Raw genomic sequence first — 19,624 nt, 5'->3', positions numbered from 1 at the left:
TACGTTCCAGGACTGTTGTTTCAGCGGGTAGTATTTGTCTCCCACCTCAATACTAGTCTAGGGTCATGATACTCAAAACACCATCAGAATAACCTAGGGGCTTTTAAGACAAGCTCAGGACCCATTTTTGACCTACAGAATTAGAATCTGCATTTTAAAAAGATCCCAAGTGATTCATAAGCACATAAAATTTTGAGAAACTGCTCCAGGCTAGAGAGGAGTAATTTCTTCAGCCATAACATTTACATGAAGGCTGGCGTTGCAGCTCTCCAATGAAACCAAGTGTTTTTCCATACTGCCCTCACCATCCCCTACTTCCACCTTGTCCTTTGCACGTTCTGTGTCTCCAGATTAAAAATTGTGCGGGAAATGAGATAATCAAATCCTGTATGTAAAATTCAAATGTTTCCATGCTGAACCCATTTCACATAGAAGCAGAAGGGATACAACAGCTCTAATGTTTAAGTTCCAGGGCTCCTAACATTTTGACACTCCAGGTACTTCTAAAGTTCTTCAATGTAGAGGTTATTGAAAATCTGATTGTCCGCTGATGACATTTATAGGGCATGACTATACTGTAATTTATTTTTCTAATAAACATACCAGAATTTATATACCCAACTAATTTTTGCCCTCTTCAAAGGAGTCACCCTAGGAAAGAAAATAAATAGAATTTCCTTTGTTTAAAACCTATCACTTTTCCTTCAGAATTATTAGTAAAGATAAAATATAAGAAATTCCTTCTCATTCTCTCTAGTCATATCTAAAGTCTGAACAAGAATAACTCCTAATTTAACCATTTTCTCATTTTTATCATTCAGAATCACCTGGTTAGCTCACTATTTGAGTAATTTCCACAAATTAAATACATTAAAGTCTGCAAAGACTTATCACCCTAGTGGATAAGTCATAAGTACTGAAGGCCACTTTTTAAAAGTTACAGAAAAGAAAAAACGTTTGAAATAAACGTCACGTCCTTTGAAGAGAATATCCATTTAGGTATAGAATCTGGTGTATCTGTTACCAAAAAAGGTCACAGCTCTTAACAGCTGGCACATACTGTGACTTTTTCATTTATAATACTTAAATTAAGAAAATGAGAAGGTAGAAAAGCAAATTTCACCTCAGAAAAATTAAAAACACACTTCAAGAAATCTTTAATTCCAAGAGATTAATCTAGATTGAACAGTATCATCTTCTACTATTTCTACTTGTACAGTAAAGCAAATAGTGAAACAACTTTCATAATATACTACACAGATTTTTGTTTCTTTTATGAATGTTACCTTGTTATGTAATATGTATTTTCATAAATTATTAATGACCTGGTTCCATTAAAAAAACAAAAAACAGAAAAGTTTCAGCAAATGTGAAAAAAAATCTTGTTTGTCAATTCATGGTGGTAAAAAAAAAAAAGAGAGAGAATACATTCTTCCACAGAAAAAAGTAGGTTTAGAGACCAGTTCTGACAGCATTTCACATGGTAAAGTATCAAAAGGTCACATGGTAAAGTATCAAAATTATTTCAATGTGCTCCTCCTTTGAACTTCTCAGTAACCCCAAGTGATTTTTAAATTGGGAGGTAGATTACTAGCAATAAGTTCATCAAATTTAGATATATCCTGAACAGGCACACTATAGAAATCAAGAACATCTCTGACCCTGCACATCTGGTGAAGCCTGGAGTTAGGCACTGCATGGCCTAAGTCATCAGTTAAACGGGCCAAGAAGCTGAACTTCAGATGAACATCTTCCAGGGAGATGTCCTGCCAATTGCTAGTTGCATATGAGCCAAAAACTTCTTTGACGTGAGATTCCAAACGACTCTGGAGATCTTCAGGTGGTATGTATGTTCGGCTTCGTAAGGGCGGACACACTGGGATAGGTTCTTTCTTCACCTCTTCTACTGTCTCAGCCACCACCGGCTGTTTCTCTTTTCTGGAATAATCAAAAACAAATGTGTGAATCTTTAGTTCACTGCAATTAACGAAGTTGGCAAGTTGACCAACACAAGACCTAATCTTGCCCATCAACCTAAATCAATATACTGCACACTTACTACTCTTCTGGGCACTGCTGAGAGAAGAATTAGATAGGCCCCTGCCCTTGGAAGTTTATAGTCGAACTGGACTGGCACGAAGAGAAAAAAGTTAATTTCAGATTTTATATGCTGTAAGAATTCCCAAGAACGGGTGAAGAAGATAAATCCTTTGAGATTTCCGGTCCTCCCAGATCCAAACCCAATCTACCTCTCTAACCTCATCTCCCACATGCATTCTAAGCCCTACCCAAACTAAACTACATTCTGTTTCCCACTTTCCTGATCTCGTTAGCTCAAGTTATATCCTATCTGAAATAACTATCCTTCATCTCTGCTTATAGAAATCTTACTTATTCTTTCAGTCCTATGACAAAACTCCTCTCTCAAGCTTTACTTGAATTCCCCAAATATAACTGTAAGCTCTTCTGATCTCTCATAGCACATTTTTAAAATTGAAGTATAATTGACTTACAATGTCATGTTAGTTTCAAGTACACAGCACAGTGATTCAGTTTTTCATATGTATATATTCTTTTTCCCTTATAGATTATTACAAAATAGAACAGAGTTCCCTGTGCTATACATTATGTCCTTGTTGGTTATCTATTTTCTATATAATAGTGTGTTTCTGTTAATACCAACCTCCTAATTTATCCCTCTCCCCCACTTTCCCCTTTGGTAACCATAAGTTTGTTTTCTATGTCTACTTCTGCTTTATAAATTCATCTGTATCTTTTTTTTTTTAGATTCCACATATATCATAACACTTTATACGGCTCTCAGGGCACACCACATCCTACCTGAATTTTAATTTTATTTACATTCTACTTCTCTTACTAAATCAGGGTTTCTCAGCCCAAGCATTATTGACATTTTGAACAATTCTTTGTTGTGGGAGGCTGTCCTGTTCACTGTAGGTTGTTCAGCAGCACCCCTGGCCTCTAACCACTAAATGCCAGTAGCACTCCTGTTCTCCAGTCATAATAACCAAAAGACATTGTCAAATGTCCCCTGGTTAAGAACTACTGTGCCAGATTATAAACTCCTGAATGCAGAGATGTATTATATTGATTTTGGGGTCTGTTAAAACTACTTCTGTAACTATTATTGAGTACATGGGCCAATGTAAGGGAATCTGTCTTGACACATTATTTCAGTGCTTAGTATTTGCTCATGAACTAACTCCTGTCTTCTATGGAGCTGGTGTCTGATTGGGATTGGTCATCCCTATAGAAACTGGAGGGTAGCAGAAATGAACAATGTCTAGCCAAGAAAATGGCTTGTAACTCTACTCAGACTCTTACAGTGATTTATCCCTCTTTCTGCATCAATTCTTTATCAATTTCTCCCTATCTACTAGAGTATTCCCATGACACACAAACATGCTGTAGCATCTACCCTCTTTAAAGGAAATTCTCCCCAGGTTCCACGTTCCACTCCACCTTCCTTTATAACAAAACTTTTCAAAAAGAGTTGCCTATGCTTATAGTCTCTACTTCCTCACATCCCATTTTCTCAAACTACTCCAGTCACATCTCATCATAATGAAATGTAATCTATTCCTTTCATGTCAGTATTCTCTTATACTGGCATATCTCATCTTACTGCACTTCACAGATACTGTGTTTTTTAAAAATTGAAGGTTGTGGCAACCCTGCATCAATCAAGTCTACGGGAGCCATTTTGCCAACAGCATTTGCTCACTTTGTGTCCATCACATTTTGGGAATTCTCGCAATACTTCAAACTTTTTCAATATTATTATATTTGTTATGGTAATGACCAGTAATCTTTGACTTACTATTGCAATTGTTTTGAGGTGTCACAAACCATGCTCATACAGACAACAAACTTAAATGATAAATGTGTGTGTTCTGACTGCCTCACCAACTGGTTGTTGCCCAGTCTTTCTCCCTCTCCTTGGACAGCCCTAGTCCCTGAGACATAACAATATTGAAACTAGGCCAATTAATAACACCACACTAGCCTATAAGTGTTCAAGTGAAAGGAACAGTTGCACACTTTTTGCTTTAAATCAAAAGCTAGAATGATTAAGCTGAGTGAGGAAAGTATGTTGAAAGCTAGGACAGGCTGAAAGGCCTCTTGGCTGAACAGTTAGCCAAATTGTGAATGCAAAATTCTTGAAGGAAATTAAAAGTGTTACTCTAGTGAATATACAAATGTTAACAAAGCGAAACAGCCTTATTACTGATGTGGAGAAAGTTTTAGCGGTCTGGATATAAGATCAAACCAGCAGCAATATTCCCTTAAATCAAAGCCTAATCCAGAGCAAGGCCCCAACTCTATTCAATTCTATGAAGGCTAAGTAAGGTGAGTTAGTTGCAGAAGAAAAGTTTGAAGCTAGCACAGGTTGGTTCATGAGGCTTAAGCAAAAAAGCTGTCCCCATAACATAAAAGTGCAGGATGAAGCAGCAAGTAGAAGTTGCAGCAAGTTATCCAGAAAATCTAGCTAAGATAATGAAGGTGGCTACACTAAACAACTGATTTTCCATGTAGACAAAACAGCCTTCTATTGGAAAATGTCATCTAGGACTTTCATAGCTAGAGAGGAGAAAGTCAATGCCTGGCTTCAAAGCTTCAAAAGACAGACTGACTCTTGTTAAAGGCTAATATAGCTGGTGATTTGAAGTTAAAACCAATGCTCATTTACCATTCTGAAAATCCTAGGGCCCTTAAGAATTATGCTAAATCTACTCTGTGCTCTGTAAATGAAACAACAAAGCCTGGAAGACAGCACATCTGTTTACAACATGGTTTACTGTATATTTGAAGCCCACAGTTGAGACCTACTGCTCAGAAAAAAAATTCCTTTCAAAATATTACTGCTCATTGACAATGCAACAACTGGTCACCCAAGAGCTAGCTCCCTGATGAAGATGTACAACGAGATTAATGTTGTTTTCATGCCTGCTAACACAACATCCACTCTGCGCTCCATGGAGCAAGGAGTAATTTTTACTTTCCAATCTTACTATTTAAGAAATACATTTTGTAAGGCTACAGCTGCCATAGGTAATAATTCCTCTGATGGATCTGGGCAAAGTCAGTTGAAAACCTTCTGGAAATAATTCATCATTCTAGGTGCCATTGAGAATATTCATGATTCATAGGAAAAGGTCAAAATATCAATATAAACAGTAGTTTGGAAAAAGTTCGTTCTAACCCTCATGGACGACTTTCAGAAGTTTCAAAATATCAGTGAAGAAGTAATTGCAAACGTACTAGAAATAGCAATAGAACTAGAATTAGAAGCAAGAGAACTAGATTTAGAAGCAGACCCTAAAGATGTAAATGAATTGCTGCAATCTCATGATAAAACCTCATCATTGAAGAGATGCTTCTTATGGATGACCAAAGAAAATAGTGTTTTGAGATCCAATCTACTCCTCGTAAAGATACTGTGAAAATTGCTGAAAAGACAACAAAGGATTTAGAACGTTACATAAAATTACTTGATAAACAAGGCGCAGAGTTTGAGAGAATTGATTCCAATATTGAAAAAAGTTCTACTGTGGGTAAAACGCTATGAAACAGCATTGCATGCTACAGAGAAATCATTCATGAAAGGAAGAGTCAATTGATGCTGCCAACTCCCTTGTTGTCTTATGTTAAAAAATTGCAAGACATCTATCCTTCAGCAACCACCGCCCTGAACTATCATTAGCCATCAACATCAAGGCAAGACCCTCTACCAGCATAAAGATCATGATTCTCTAAAGGCTCAGACGATGGAGAGCATTTTTTAGAAATAAAGTACTTTTTAACTAAGGTATATATATTGTTTTCTTAGACATAATGCTATTGCACATTAAATACACTACAGTACAGTGTAAACACAACTTCATGTGCACTGGGAAACCAAAAAATTTGTATAACATGCTTTGAGATACTTGCTTTATTACAGTGGTCTGGAAATGAACCACAGCATTTCCAAGATACGCCTGTACTGCTCTGGTTTTCTTCATAATTTACTACTTTCTGAAATCATATTTGTGCAATTTTTCCTCCACCAAAACATATGCTCTATGAGGACAAAGATTTGGTCTGTCTTATTAACAACTGTATCCCTCACACCTAGACACCTGGCATACAGCAGACACTCTAGAAATACTTTTTGAATGAGCCAATGAAACAAATTTGAAGGAGACTTGAGAGATAATAATAAATATTAACCAAAATAGAGAGAAAGCTAATAAATACATGAGCTGATGATAAAAATCCTTTTGGATTGAAGGAGTTTTTGCTTGAAATCTAAGAGGGCATACACTGTTCCCTTAGGTTCCTATAAATTTTGGTGTCCTAACACGGAGTCAGATAGGCTTACCCTCACAAACTCCACATGGCGCTGTGGGGAAAGCAGTAGATGGGGAGTTAAGAGACCTGGGTTCCAAATCCAAATCTGTCATAAACCTGCTTTATGACTTTTTAGCAAAATACTCCCTCTCTTTGCGGCCTCAGTTTCCTCTTCCCAGAGTACTTAACGCTCTAAGAAGGGGCTTTGTTTCCGCTGCTGTATCCTACTTAGAGAAATGCTGGCCCAGGACAGCTATCTAAAAACTATTTGCCAAGTGAATGAATGAAAAGAACAAAATGAGGTGACTGCACTTCATCTCCGAATCTTGCTTGCGAAGAAATACACCCTACAAATGAATTTAGTTCACCAAGCACTTTCATGTTCTCAGCTGCCCGTCCCAAACGAGTCATTTGTTTCCTGACACCACACTACGTTGGGTGTAAGGAACACACGGTCAGTATGGTTTACTTAACAAATTAACGAGTGAAGTGGAAGGGGAAGGAGGCGGTATTTCGGTTCTAAAATGAGTAAACAGGCCAAACGAAGTGACTGGACCCCACCACTCGCGGAAACCGGCGCTGAAGCTCCTGAACTCAGAACTCTAACGCACTGTCTCGTTTTTCCCTGGTGGCGCAGGACCAGAGTCCCGTCTTAGTTCATCGTTCTCAGTTTCTCTCCTTACTTTCCATGAACATGGCCCACCGTCTAACCTTCCGCTTTACCTGAATCGTGACCAAAATTCTCTACGTGGAGCACCTGAGACTATCCACGTGAGGCTTCTTCTAGCAGTGCCGGACACGCAGAGAGCCGCCATCTTCGATAAGAGCTGCAGGACAGAGCTCCGCCCCAAGCCGGCGGTGACGCACCAAGTTCAGCCAATCAGATGTAGGCTTAGTGGCACGTGTTCCCTTTTTTTCCTCTGTTAAGACCCACTGGTGGCTCCCTCGCCCTTTGCACTCTGGGAAGTGTGGTTCGGTAGCCATTGCCGGGGAAGGCTCAGCCAAGCGCTCTCTCAGAGCACGACGGGAATTGTAGTTGAGGGGCGTCCCGGGAAGGTTCCGGGTGACGCCTTCTGGTCCGGGGGCGGGCGGTCATAGCGCTCTTTGGCTGAAAGCAGCAGGAACTGGCAACCGGGAGGAGGCTCTAGCGAGGCCTGGAAGGCTGCGCAGCCGGGCAGGGGAGGGGATTTGTGGTGGGGGAGGCCAAGTAGCGCATCTGACATGCTGCTGGGGTCGTGACCGCTCGGGGACCGAGGCAGGAACTGGCCAGATCCACCCTGGAGGCCTCGCCTTCTTCGGGCCTAATCTTCAGCGGCCGGGTAGGCCTCGCTAGAGGCTCCTCTTCGTGCGGCCACCCCGGAATCCTGCCCCGATTTTCTGTCCGAGAGATGGCCTCGCCGAGCCCCCCGCCAGAGCCAAAGGTAAGTCCCCCTCTCCGGGTATCCCCGTTCTCTTGCCATCACCCAGCTAGGCCGCGCTAACCGCCCCCCCACCCCCTCCCGCCCGCCCCGGATCGCGGTCTTTAGGGCCAGCACGGTGCAATGAAGTACCTCCTAATGTGCTGGGGTATCGTTCGCGATCAAACTGCCCACTGGCTCCTTTTTTCAAGAACGACTTGATAAATCAGCTGAAGAAAATTAGTAATGCCCGAAACTAGCGTTTTCATTTATGAGTTCTCCAGGTCAGGTATCTTTTTTGATCCTTACCTGTGTCTTCTGCACCTGCCGCGATGCCGGGACCCAAAGTAGACTTAACGGAATTGAATCGAAGAGGGTCTCAAGGCAATGCTAGTAAAGAATTGGAGCGATTGGAGCGAGGCAATGAGGTGCAGGAAACTTGGGAAGGCCTTGGGGCAGCTTACTAAAATTAAAATATTAGCGCAAACCAGAGTCTTATCGTTAGGCTCCTCACTACAGAGGACAAAGATCCAGCTCAGTTGTCTTCTAATTTGAGGTGCCTGTTTGAATTCTGTCAGTTCCTAGAATTGGGCCCCATTTGGAACTCTTAGTTATCTTGTTCCTCCTAGCCTACCCGGCCCTGATAAGGGATTGTTTCTGCTACTTTCAGTGGCAGAATTGTCCTTGAGACAACAAGAACTGACTACAGAAATCATACTATTTCAGGGGTTGCTGACATTTGAGGATGTGGCTGTGTTTTTTACCCAGGAGGAGTGGGATTATCTGGATCCAGCTCAGAGAAGCCTGTATAAAGATGTCATGATGGAGAATTATGGAAACCTGGTCTCACTGGGTAAGACTCTGCTGTTTCTCTGATTAAAATATCTAAGAAACTATAAGAAATCAGAACACTTGAACTAGTACCATACCAAACTGCTTTGTTCCAAAGTTCTGATTTATACTTTTCAGCCATGAACTGTTTCCATGACTCTCATCCCTACCATTCTTGCAATGACCCAAATGCAAGCTTTTCTGGCTTCCTATCTTTGTAATCTCATTCCCATATTGCTCTGTACTTTGCCTCCTGGCTCATCCTCCCACTGCTTTCCTCCCACCCCTTTTCACTTGCCTTCTGGAGCTCCTGTTCCTCTTCACATAATGTTCCCTATCCCTCCTGGCCTTAACCGAAACCTGGCACTTTCCCAAGGACACCACTTCTCTGGCAGGGGCTGCTTATTCTCCCACATCCTCTTCTTTCCTCATCCTTTGTCTCAAGGCTGAAAAGGAAAAATAATTGTTCTCCTAACTTTTCAGTGCTGTTCCCAAAGCATTAGTTTTCCACCTTCAAACACAATTTCTCTCTTTTGAGGTCTCAGCTGTCTTGCTCTGCTCTCTCAATTCCTTTTCACTATCATCTGTCAACTTTCTTGGTCCCTCACACATAGATTTTCTCACATTTCAGAATCTTCTCTTTGCTAACCCATACCATCAATCATGCAGTGATTACTTCAACCTCACTGTATCTTGACCATATTGTCTTCAGGGATCCTGCTTTCCATTTTTATTCAGCACCTCACATCAATGATTGTACCCTCAATTTTGTCACAACAGGCAAATCTTAAACCCCAATATCTTTTACTTTGACCAATACCTTATTTTTATTCAGACAGTAGATGTTTATTGACTATAACTAAACAGGGGTTACCAAAACAGACATAATCTCTGCCCATGTGGAGCTTGCTACAACTTCTTACCTGTCTACCTTTCCTGCTCCTTTCCTGCCAAACCTATTGATTCTTAATCTTTCCTGTTCCTTGACTTCATTGTTTTCCCCAGGCTCTCTATCCCCTTCTGACTTCACTTCCTCATCTAATCCATGGACCTGTGTATAAGATGATCACTAGCATGCTCTCTTGCCACCTTGTCATTATATTCTACCCATTCTGCAAACTTCAAATCCTCTACTGATTATAAAATCTGCCTTTTCTTTTCTCCTACCTGAGTTGCTAAACACAGCAAGAGAAATTTTTTAACCAAAAGGATTGGTGTCCTGTATATATACAGTACATGGCTTTTATTTTTTCTAGTCTCCACTGGGTTTTTACATCTCAGCAAATTTTTTATCATTGATCTGCTTATGCCCCTGTTCCTTTTAGTGACTATTTCCAAAACTTAGAGTTTTCCTTGGGTCCATCACGCAGTGGTGGACCTTACCTTCTGTTTCACAGAGAAGATAGAGGCCAGTACACATGAACTCTCAACTTTTCTGCCCCTCATTGCACACTTAAGGTTGCCTATCTTCTCACATTCTCCAAGAATTTATCAGTCTTTTTTTTTCCTTATAGTTTCAGTCTCTATTCTTTCTCCCCTGGTACCTTTATTCTGATGAAAGATACGTTCATGGCTCTAGAACTTTTCTTTGAACCACAGTGTCTCTTGCTGCTCCCTGTAACCTACCACTTGTTTGCTTCACAGCTAGATTTTTGTAAGAGTAGTTAATGTGTGTTCTCTACTTCTTTACCTCCCATTATCTCTAAACCCCTTTTTGTGCCTCTACCACTTGCCTTCAGTTGTTTAACATTGGTCTATAATAACCCAATTATCAAATGCAATAGACTCTTTTTTAACTGTATTTAATTCCACTTCTCTATAGATATTTAGAACTTTGTATTGCTTCCTTCTATTGCCTTGCATTCTCAGACATCCTCTTAGACTATATATCTTCTTTGGCAGACCTTATTTACACTCAGGTTATCAGTTACTGCTATGTGATGATAAGTTCCAAATCTTTATCTCTACTTAAAAGAGGCAATATGGAGCCTAACTGTCCAAGTAAAAATCCTGATTCTACCACTTAATAGCCTTGTGACTGTGGGTGAATTACTTATCATTTCTGTGCCTGTTTCTTTTATGTATATATGTAATGGAAATAGTAGTAGCACTTACTCTTAGGATTATTGTGAGCAGTGACTCAGTTAATATACGTAAAGCATTTAGGACACCCGTAGAATATAAAGGTTATCTTCATCATCATTGTCAGTATCGTCTCTTGTTGAACTCCAACTTCTTAGTCATCTGCTTTCGAAGACCACATAAGTAACTCAAATAATCCACTAAGGTCACAAGGGCCTCCTCTTCAGACTTAAGTACTCGTTTCTCTGTGCTATATTGTATATGCTTCCATTGTTGAATTTGTTACAGTATACTATAATCATTATGTTATTTCTCTAAACAGACTGATCTTCAAGAGGACAGTAACTGTAATTTCTTCCATTTGATTTCTCCAGCATTTAGCACAGAGCCAGGCATATATTATATGCTTCTTAAATATTTGGTTGACTGAGTGAATATACTGAAGATTCAATATCTTTTGACAAAATCATTGCATTAGCCTGTAAACTAGCGCTTTGTTTCCAGTCTCCCTTTTTTCTAATATATTCTCTTTACTGCCACCAAAGTGATTTTGTATTAGTTAACCGCTTACAGCTTTTGGTGATTTCTGACAGCTTAAAGGATAAAAATCTTAATTTCTTGTTCTACATACTAGGACATCCTTATATAGCCCCTACCTAGCTTTCTAGCTTCATCTGTTATTTCCAGCATATCACTTCAGTCTCCAGCCAAATCAGGTGCTAGGATTTTTTTGTTTTGTTTTGTTTTTTCTATTATGCTATGTTATCTCTGAGTCACTGACAGCTTTTCCACCCATATGGTGTCCTGGTTGATAATATCAGGCAAATGCCCAGCCTTGCCTGTGCCTAGTACTGTAAAATGGCAGTGAGCCCATCTGTGATCTCCTACTTTTAGGCTCTCTTCTTTATTGTAGCTGAAATACAGCTTTTCATCAGTAATTATTTCTTCCTCCACAGTCTTTTTGTCCTCCTCTGTAAACTCTATATCCATCCCCTTGATGAGTGTGCTCCCTTGATGAGAGATTACGGTTACTAAACTATTCCACTATAGTGTTTTCCTCCACTTCATCCTGTTGCTCTACTTAACACAACTCATCTAGCTTTGTAATTTTGCCTCTTCAGTCATACCTATCCTTTCCATGCTGATTTTTCTTTAAAAACTTTAATAACTACATTGATGATACAGCTTGATCTCTCAGTTCTTGATATTTCAGTTCTTTCAATTGAAATAGACTTCTTTGGTTTTAATGGCTTCACTCCAGACTACTTGAGCCAGATTGGACCTTGACAGAATTGGGAATTGCTGTACCTGTAAGACCTTAAATTCATTGTTTCCCTCCTTTAATTATAGTCTCTTTCCAGTTATTTGTTCAACTACTCATTAATTCAGTAAATAATTATAAAACACTGTGCTAGGCCTAGGAATGCAAATTCTTTTATCTAGAAAACTGGGAGAAATGCACTTTGAGGCAACTGTCTACTCTAGAAAAATTAGCTATGACCAGAGGATGGGAACATACAGTACAACCACGGCAGATACCTCAGAAGGTGGTTATAGCTACCAAGCCGAAGTCTAATGGCTAGTTATTTCTAGGCTGCCATGCGTGGAAGCCTAGACTCACATATTTTACCTTTCTGTTTGACCTATTTGTTTTCATGCCAATGCCTCTCTGTTTTATTTACTTCAGGCAGTACATTATATTTCATGTCTGATAAGATTAAGTCACTCTTATATTCTCTTTCAGGGTATACAGTTGACCTTTGAACAACACGGGTTTGAAATGCATGAGTTCTCTTATACATGAATTCTTTTCACTAAATACGTACTACAGTACTACACAGCCTGCGGTTGGTTGAATCCACAGGTGCAGAACCATGGATATGGAGGGCTGACTGTAAAGTTATAAGTGGATTTTCAACTGTATGGAGGGTCAGTGCCCCTAACCCTCGTGTTGTTCAAGGTGAACTGTACTTAACTAGTTCTCTGCATTCTTCTGGTTGAAATTTAGATTCATTGGGGTTTTTAAATTGGTTCATGAGATTTTGGTTGGAATACAGTTAGTGTCATTAGTGGTTTGGGAAGAAAGATCTCTTTGGCAATTTGGTTGACTATTTAACTATGTTCTTCAGAACATAGTTATGGATTATTTTTATGGATCTTGCATTTCTTGTTAGATATATTCCTAGGTTTTATGGTTTTTATTAGTATGAAGAGCATATTTTATTTTTGCATAATATTTACTAACTGGTTATTCTTGGTAGTAAGAATGAGTATTTGTTTTATATGTTAGCCCTGTCATCACTATTATCTATCATTTAATTCTTTTAGGAATTTTGGGTAGGCATTCATATCATCTGCAAATAATGTAATTTTGTATTATTCCTTTGAGTAAAACCCTGCAACAATATCCACTGGGTAAACATTATGAAGAGAATTTACCTTCTTGAAAAGAATTTACAATCCAATGGAAAAGACAAACAGTTAAAAGTATAATGTAATAATAGCTATAATGCAGTCATGGACAAGGGCTAGTGATCAAAAACAGAACACTTAAATCATCTAGTGGACTAAGTGAAGGCTTTATAGAGGAACTGTTGCTTTGCACTGAATATTAAAGAGGAACCAGGAGTTTCTCAAGTAAACAGTGTTGGTAGACATTTCATAAATGAGACATGGAAAGAAATGGCATAAAAGACTAAAGCACAAGCAGTTTGCCCACTTGAAGTGTGAGAGCACAGGTAGGCGGGTGAGTTGAAGCTTAGAGACCTCATGAAGTGCTGAGTTTCATTGTGTTCGATGGATTTTGGAGATAATGGAGTGCTAGTGAATCTATAGGTGATAACATTGATTAGAATTCCATTTTATGAAAATCTCTCTGGATTCAGTGAAATAGATGCAGCCTAAAAACCAGAGCCAAGGATTATTAGATGGCTTTTGCAATAGTCCAAGGAAAACAGAGAGAGAAGGCAGATGCTAAGGAGTAGAATCATTGATTTTGGTGATAGATTAATGGTAAGAAAAAGGGAGAAATTTAGGATGATTTCCTGCTTTGGGACTTTAGGGTGATGGACAGTGATGCCTCTCAAGGGAAGATAATTAGAGGTGGAGACAGACATGACAGCAAATGATGATGGTCGTGTTAATTGTGAGCCCTTTTTGAGACATCTAAGTGGCAGTATTCAGAGAGTGTGTATATAGAGCAAGATAAGGATGTAAATGTGGGTAACAATAACCTTAAACAGTTGATGAAGAGAAATACATGAGGGAAATGTATTAGAAAAGGCCAAAGAAAAGAAGTAGGGAGGGAACTAGAATATAATAGCATAGCAACCAAAAACAGTGTCAAGAAATAGGAATAGTCAACAGTATCAAATGCTGCCGAGTAAAATAAGGACTAAAAAATGTCCATTGTATTTGTTACTTGAAAGTCATTGGTGATTTAATGAGACGTTTCTCTAGATGCTGGAAACAAAAACCAGATTTTATAGTAGGTTGTAGAATAGATTGAATGGGAAGAGGTTGGGCATTGAAAACATAGTTAGGAAATGGAGAGGTACAGTGTTAAGATTTTTTTCAAAGCTTGGATTTCATCTAGAAAAGGATTTCAGGTTCAAGATAAAGTTGGATACATTTTTATGTTGATAGGAAGCTGTCAATGGAGAATACAGATTGAACAAAGAGGAAGAAATGATAATAACTGAACAAGTAGCCCAGAGGCAAATGGGATCAAGAGAGAGTAGATGAATTAGCCTCGGATAAGAATGGGATATATCTTCATGTACCATTGAAGGTAATTTTATAGGTAGGAGGTAGAATGGTGAAGGAGTTCTCGCATCCTTTTTCACTGAGGGAAAGAAAACACACTCTACTGAAAGTGAATTTGAGAGAGAACACTGTAAGTAGACTTAAGTAGAAATAAAGTTTCTTAGAGGAATAAGAGAAGTTTTTTTGGAATAAAATAATGACTGCATTGAAGTAAGTGAAAAGAAAATTCGAAGATGACTCCACAGTTAAAAGACTAGAAAATTGAAAGAAAAGAAGAAGTGTAAAAAGGGAAATTGTTTAGGGCCAAATATAAATTTGGTGGTGATGGAATCTTTTCATGGAGTTATCCAACTGGCAGCAAGAGACAGAAAATCAGGAAAGAAATCAGAGGCAGACTTAGGTGTCCTATATGCAGCTCTGTTATATCATAAACCATTATGTTATCTTTCTTCCAACACATGCAAGATTATCATTTCTCAGATGTCATGCAGGCTTGCAGTTGGAAATGGATGGTTCCAACTTGGGTCTTGTATCTTTAGAGGAATGAGAATCATGTATACTTGAAGAATGTGGTATTTGTGGTAGGTGAAGTCATAAGCTACCACAGACTGTTCTTTTTCTTAGTTTCTTCTATTAGCCATAACCATGTTCCCTTTTTTTCTTTCTGTTTTTCTATATCATAGAGTCCACGTCCCTTCAACCCAGTTTTTTAAAAGCCATTTGTCTCTTGATGTAGGAGCTATTTTACTTAATATTTTCTTTATCATATTCTTCCCTCATTTGTACTTGTCACCCATTCCATTTGGTAGGGGGCTTCTTGCCTTATCTCCAAATCCTAACTCATTAGACAATGCCTGGAATGCTTTTGATCACAATAAGTAAACTCTTAATAATGAATGAATTGTTGTTTCCCCTGTTTTTTTTTCTTTTATCCTTCTCAGCATCATTTTATGTGTTCTTTTCTCTTATTTGGTTTATTCACATTCCAATAATGCTACCTTATCCTAAATTTTCCTGAATCTACTGTTTTCTTCCTATGTTATCCTTTTTTCCTTGATAGGCTAGTTTATCCTGCCACTACTTGTTTTATTTCCTTGCCCATATTACCTTGCATAATTTGTTGTTGATTTATCAGCCCTTCCTCCTTTCTCCTACTGATGCATTTTGTGCCTTGTAAACACTTTTCATATCCTTTCTCCAAAAAAAGTTTCATTTTATCAGACAACTAATACTAAATAAATATTTATATAGCTTGTACTGTTTGCCAGGAAGTTCTGAATGCTTTATGCACAAGTCAACTCAATGCTTGGTGATGACCTAGAGAGGGGTGGGAGGGAGACTTAAGAAGGAGGAGATATGGGAATATATGCATAAATGCAGCTGATTCACTTCGTTTTAAAGCGGAAACTGGCACAACATTGTAAAGCAACTATACCCCAATAAAGATGTAAAGAAAAAATAAATAAATAAATGTTTTATGTATATGAACTAATATAATCATCACAAGGATGCTGTGATGTGGTAAACTACATTTTATGCACATAGTAGGTAATTTATGTTAATTATCTTATTTTTCTGACAGTTTCTCCTTGCTGGCAAAGAGCCAGGCTGATGTTTCTGTTTTCCATTTATTATTCCAGATGTTTTGAACAGAGACAAGGATGAGGAGCCAACTGTGAAACAAGAAATTGAGGAAATTGAGGAAGAAGTGGAACCACAGGGTGTAATAGTTACAAGAATCAAAAGTGAAATTGACCAGGATCCCATGAGTAGAGAAACCTTTGAGCTTGTTGGTAGGTTAGATAAACAGAGAGGAATCTTCTTATGGGAAATACCAAGGGAATCTTTGACCCAGGAACAAAGAATGTTCAGAGGAAACACTAGCATTATCCGTAAGAGACCAAATTCAGAAGAGAAATGTCATAAATGTGAAGAATGTGGAAAGGGTTTTGTCCGCAAGGCTCATTTCATTCAACATCAAAGGGTCCATACTGGAGAGAAACCTTTTCAATGTAACGAATGTGGGAAGAGTTTCAGTCGCAGTTCATTTGTTATTGAACATCAGAGAATTCACACTGGGGAAAGGCCCTATGAGTGTAATTACTGTGGAAAAACCTTTAGTGTGAGTTCAACCCTTATTAGACATCAGAGAATCCACACTGGAGAGAGACCCTATCAATGTAATCAATGTAAACAGAGCTTCAGCCAGAGAAGAAGCCTTGTTAAACATCAAAGGATTCACACAGGTGAGAAACCCCATAAATGTAGTGACTGTGGGAAAGCCTTCAGTTGGAAGTCACACCTGATTGAACATCAGAGAACTCACACTGGTGAGAAACCCTATCACTGTACCAAATGTAAGAAAAGCTTTAGTCGAAATTCATTACTTGTTGAACATCAGAGAATTCACACTGGGGAAAGACCCCATAAATGTGGCGAATGTGGGAAAGCCTTTAGATTAAGTACATACCTTATACAACACCAAAAAATCCACACTGGTGAGAAGCCTTTTCTTTGTATTGAATGTGGAAAAAGCTTCAGTCGAAGCTCATTCCTTATAGAACATCAGAGGATCCATACAGGTGAAAGACCTTATCAGTGCAAAGAGTGTGGGAAAAGCTTCAGTCAACTTTGTAACCTTACTCGTCATCAGAGAATTCACACAGGGGACAAACCCCATAAATGTGAGGAATGTGGAAAAGCCTTTAGTAGAAGCTCAGGTCTTATTCAGCATCAAAGAATCCACACCAGAGAGAAGACTTATTCATACAATGAAACCAAGGAAAGTTTTGATCCAAATTGCAGTCTTGTTATACAGCAAGAAGTCTACCCTAAGGAAAAGTCTTATAAATGTGATGAATGTGGAAAAACTTTTAGTGTCAGTGCTCATCTTGTACAACATCAAAGAATCCACACTGGTGAAAAGCCCTACTTATGTACTGTATGTGGGAAAAGCTTCAGTCGGAGCTCATTTCTTATTGAACATCAGAGAATCCACACTGGTGAAAGACCCTATCTGTGTAGACAGTGTGGCAAAAGTTTTAGTCAACTTTGTAATCTTATTCGACATCAGGGTGTTCACACAGGTAATAAACCCCATAAATGTGATGAATGTGGGAAGGCCTTTAGCCGGAACTCAGGCCTTATTCAGCATCAGAGAATACACACAGGAGAAAAACCTTATAAGTGTGAGAAGTGTGACAAAAGTTTTAGTCAACAGCGCAGCCTTGTCAACCATCAGAAGATCCATGCAGAAGTGAAAATCCAAGAAACCCATGAATGTGATGCTTGTGGCGAAGCCTTCAATTGCCATATATCTCTTATTCAGCATCAAAAACTGCACACTACATGGATGCAATAAATGTAGTTTGACTTTGAGACCAGCTACCCAAGTGCAGTTTCAGTATGGCTCAGTGTGAGTCAGATTTAGTGATAAAGCAGATTCTCTTTGGCCTCAGGCAAATGGTTTCTAAAGATTCTGTGAATAATGGGCAGCTGCCCACAGGCAGTTGAAGACTTCCATTACTCTTTGTTTTGAGGATCATAGAGAAAGACTCAGTAACCTAAGCATCTTTCTTTTACAAATCTTTCAGCAGAGAGGTTACACCCAGGTTCAGAGCACTTAATTATAATTAATAAAGGAAGAACAAAGTTGCATTTGCATAAGGGAGTTGGAAGCAGCTGATGTTAGAAAACTAGCATAATTACCCCGAGTCCTCTGGCATCATAATATTTGTGACGGTGGTTCTTTCAGTTCCACGATACGTTTGGCTATGCATGCCAAAGTCCAGTAATTAAGCAGATGATTAAGTTTTCAAGGAAATAAAACCCCCATTTTTAAAAAACTGGCATCCAAAGCTTTTGTCATTGTTTAAGCCAGTTGTTTGGCATGTGGGTTAAAGGCAGTTCCAATGCCATGTGATTCCTAGATCTATGAAATGAGTGGACCATTAATTTTACATGTAAAGTAAATGTAAAGATTATGTGAGTAATTAACAAAACTAGCAAAGGTGTTACCAAGAAACCTTTGGGAGTGCCTTTTTTTCCCCCAAGATGGGCCCAAAAAGTTGGAGGAAGACACTGTTCTTATTGTGCCCTCCAATCTGTGAAAGGTATTTGAAGTACTAGACAGATTAAATCTTATTCCTCCACTACCAGTAGCATGTGAAAGTGTAAATATTTTGATTACCAAGAGTTGGAAATAAAAAGACCTGGAGTCTGTGCTAGGAAGCTGAGATATTTTGGTATTGCTTTGGTTTTTATGGTAACTAGACTTTGCATGCAATTTTAAAATCCTTATTTCTGGTTCTAGGGCTTCCCTTAGTTAATGATTATTATAAACCTATTAATTCATCTGTTCTAATCATTAAACCTGTTTTGTTTTTTGCTTTGTGTAAGAGTTATTTGTTACTCTAGTATAAAATCTAACCTGTCAAATATATTACTGCATTTAAAAATTAGAATCAAGGATTTAAAGGAAATTGCTCACTTGTTCTACCTCTGACTAGTTCCCTTTTCTGGAATAGTTCAATTGAAGTTAAGTCCAGGTTCTTTAGTTCCTGAGTATATAATTCCAAGTCACCAGCACTCTGTAATTCTAATTTCCTAATAGTTAAGCAAAAGCCCTCACTTTCTCCTATAACCTAGAGACATTTTAAACACCACCTCCAAACTTTCATCTTCCTATCTCTGAATATGTGTACATGTGTGTGTGCGTGCATGTGTAAATGTAGGTGTTATGGTATGTGTAGAAATACACCTCTCTCTGTGTACTTCAAATTAAGTACTCATAGTTACCATATAGTTAACTTTTCAAAACAGAGTTTGTAGCTCAATGAAAAGCACAAAACATAACTGATAATGCACTTAATTTTTCAATAAAATTATCCTCCTGCCCTAAATCTCCCTGTTTTACTTATTCTGAACCAGTGGTTCCCCAGCCCAGGATCACAACTAATAATGAGGTTCTTAGACCTGTTCTCGAGTGTTTTGAAAAACCTAATGCAAAGTGTATGTTTTTGCTGCATGCACACTAAAACATTTCTCTGTTTTTTGCTGAAATTGCATTGTTGCATGTATGGTTATCTTGCTGAGCAGAAGTTCTGGCTGTTGACCTCATTGTAATTTGGGACCATGGTCATATGAAATATTCCTGAAAGTACATAATTTTTAACATCTTTGAATGTGAATCTGGA

The 19,624-nt window shown here is 38.6% G+C and overlaps 2 protein-coding genes across 4 annotated transcripts; one reads left to right on the top strand and one right to left on the bottom strand.

The window, feature by feature from the left end:
• On the bottom strand, positions 1–7,179 carry MRPL50 (mitochondrial ribosomal protein L50). The gene is made up of 2 exons (XM_057723024.1): positions 7,078–7,179; positions 1–1,938 (listed from the first exon to the last, which is right to left on the bottom strand). The coding sequence occupies exons 1-2, from the start codon at positions 7,167–7,169 to the stop codon at positions 1,551–1,553; spliced, it is 480 nt and encodes a 159-aa protein (XP_057579007.1). The 5' UTR covers positions 7,170–7,179; the 3' UTR covers positions 1–1,550.
• Positions 7,180–7,458: 279 nt separating this feature from the next.
• ZNF189 (zinc finger protein 189) lies at positions 7,459–18,815 on the top strand. 3 transcript variants are annotated; one of them, XM_057724437.1, is made up of 3 exons: positions 7,459–7,775; positions 8,523–8,604; positions 16,070–18,815. In XM_057724437.1, exons 1-3 carry the CDS (start codon positions 7,743–7,745, stop codon positions 17,788–17,790), a joined length of 1,836 nt encoding a protein of 611 aa, XP_057580420.1. In that variant the 5' UTR covers positions 7,459–7,742; the 3' UTR covers positions 17,791–18,815. The 3 variants fall into 3 exon arrangements, with proteins under 3 accessions (XP_057580420.1, XP_057580419.1, XP_057580418.1); XM_057724436.1 differs by having other exon boundaries at positions 8,520–8,604; XM_057724435.1 differs by having other exon boundaries at positions 8,478–8,604.
• The last annotated feature ends 809 nt before the right edge of the window (positions 18,816–19,624 follow it).

This window comes from Hippopotamus amphibius, chromosome 2 (assembly GCF_030028045.1).
Source record: "Hippopotamus amphibius kiboko isolate mHipAmp2 chromosome 2, mHipAmp2.hap2, whole genome shotgun sequence".
In the NCBI taxonomy this organism is placed as follows: Eukaryota; Metazoa; Chordata; class Mammalia; order Artiodactyla; family Hippopotamidae; genus Hippopotamus; species Hippopotamus amphibius.
This window is presented reverse-complemented; position numbering and strand designations above follow the sequence as displayed.

Bases quoted from the DNA above. Each gene is read 5' to 3' on its own strand.
- ZNF189 (XM_057724435.1), top strand. From the start codon at position 7,743: ATGGCCTCGCCGAGCCCCCCGCCAGAGCCAAAG. The intron at 7,776-8,477 runs GTAAGTCCCCCT...ATACTATTTCAG, and splicing joins GCCCCCCGCCAGAGCCAAAG to GGGTTGCTGACATTTGAGGA. The intron at 8,605-16,069 runs GTAAGACTCTGC...TTATTATTCCAG, and splicing joins TGGAAACCTGGTCTCACTGG to ATGTTTTGAACAGAGACAAG.
- MRPL50 (XM_057723024.1), bottom strand. From the start codon at position 7,169: ATGGCGGCTCTCTGCGTGTCCGGCACTGCTAGAAGAAGCCTCACGTGG. The intron at 1,939-7,077 runs GTAAAGCGGAAG...TGATTATTCCAG, and splicing joins GAATTTTGGTCACGATTCAG to AAAAGAGAAACAGCCGGTGG.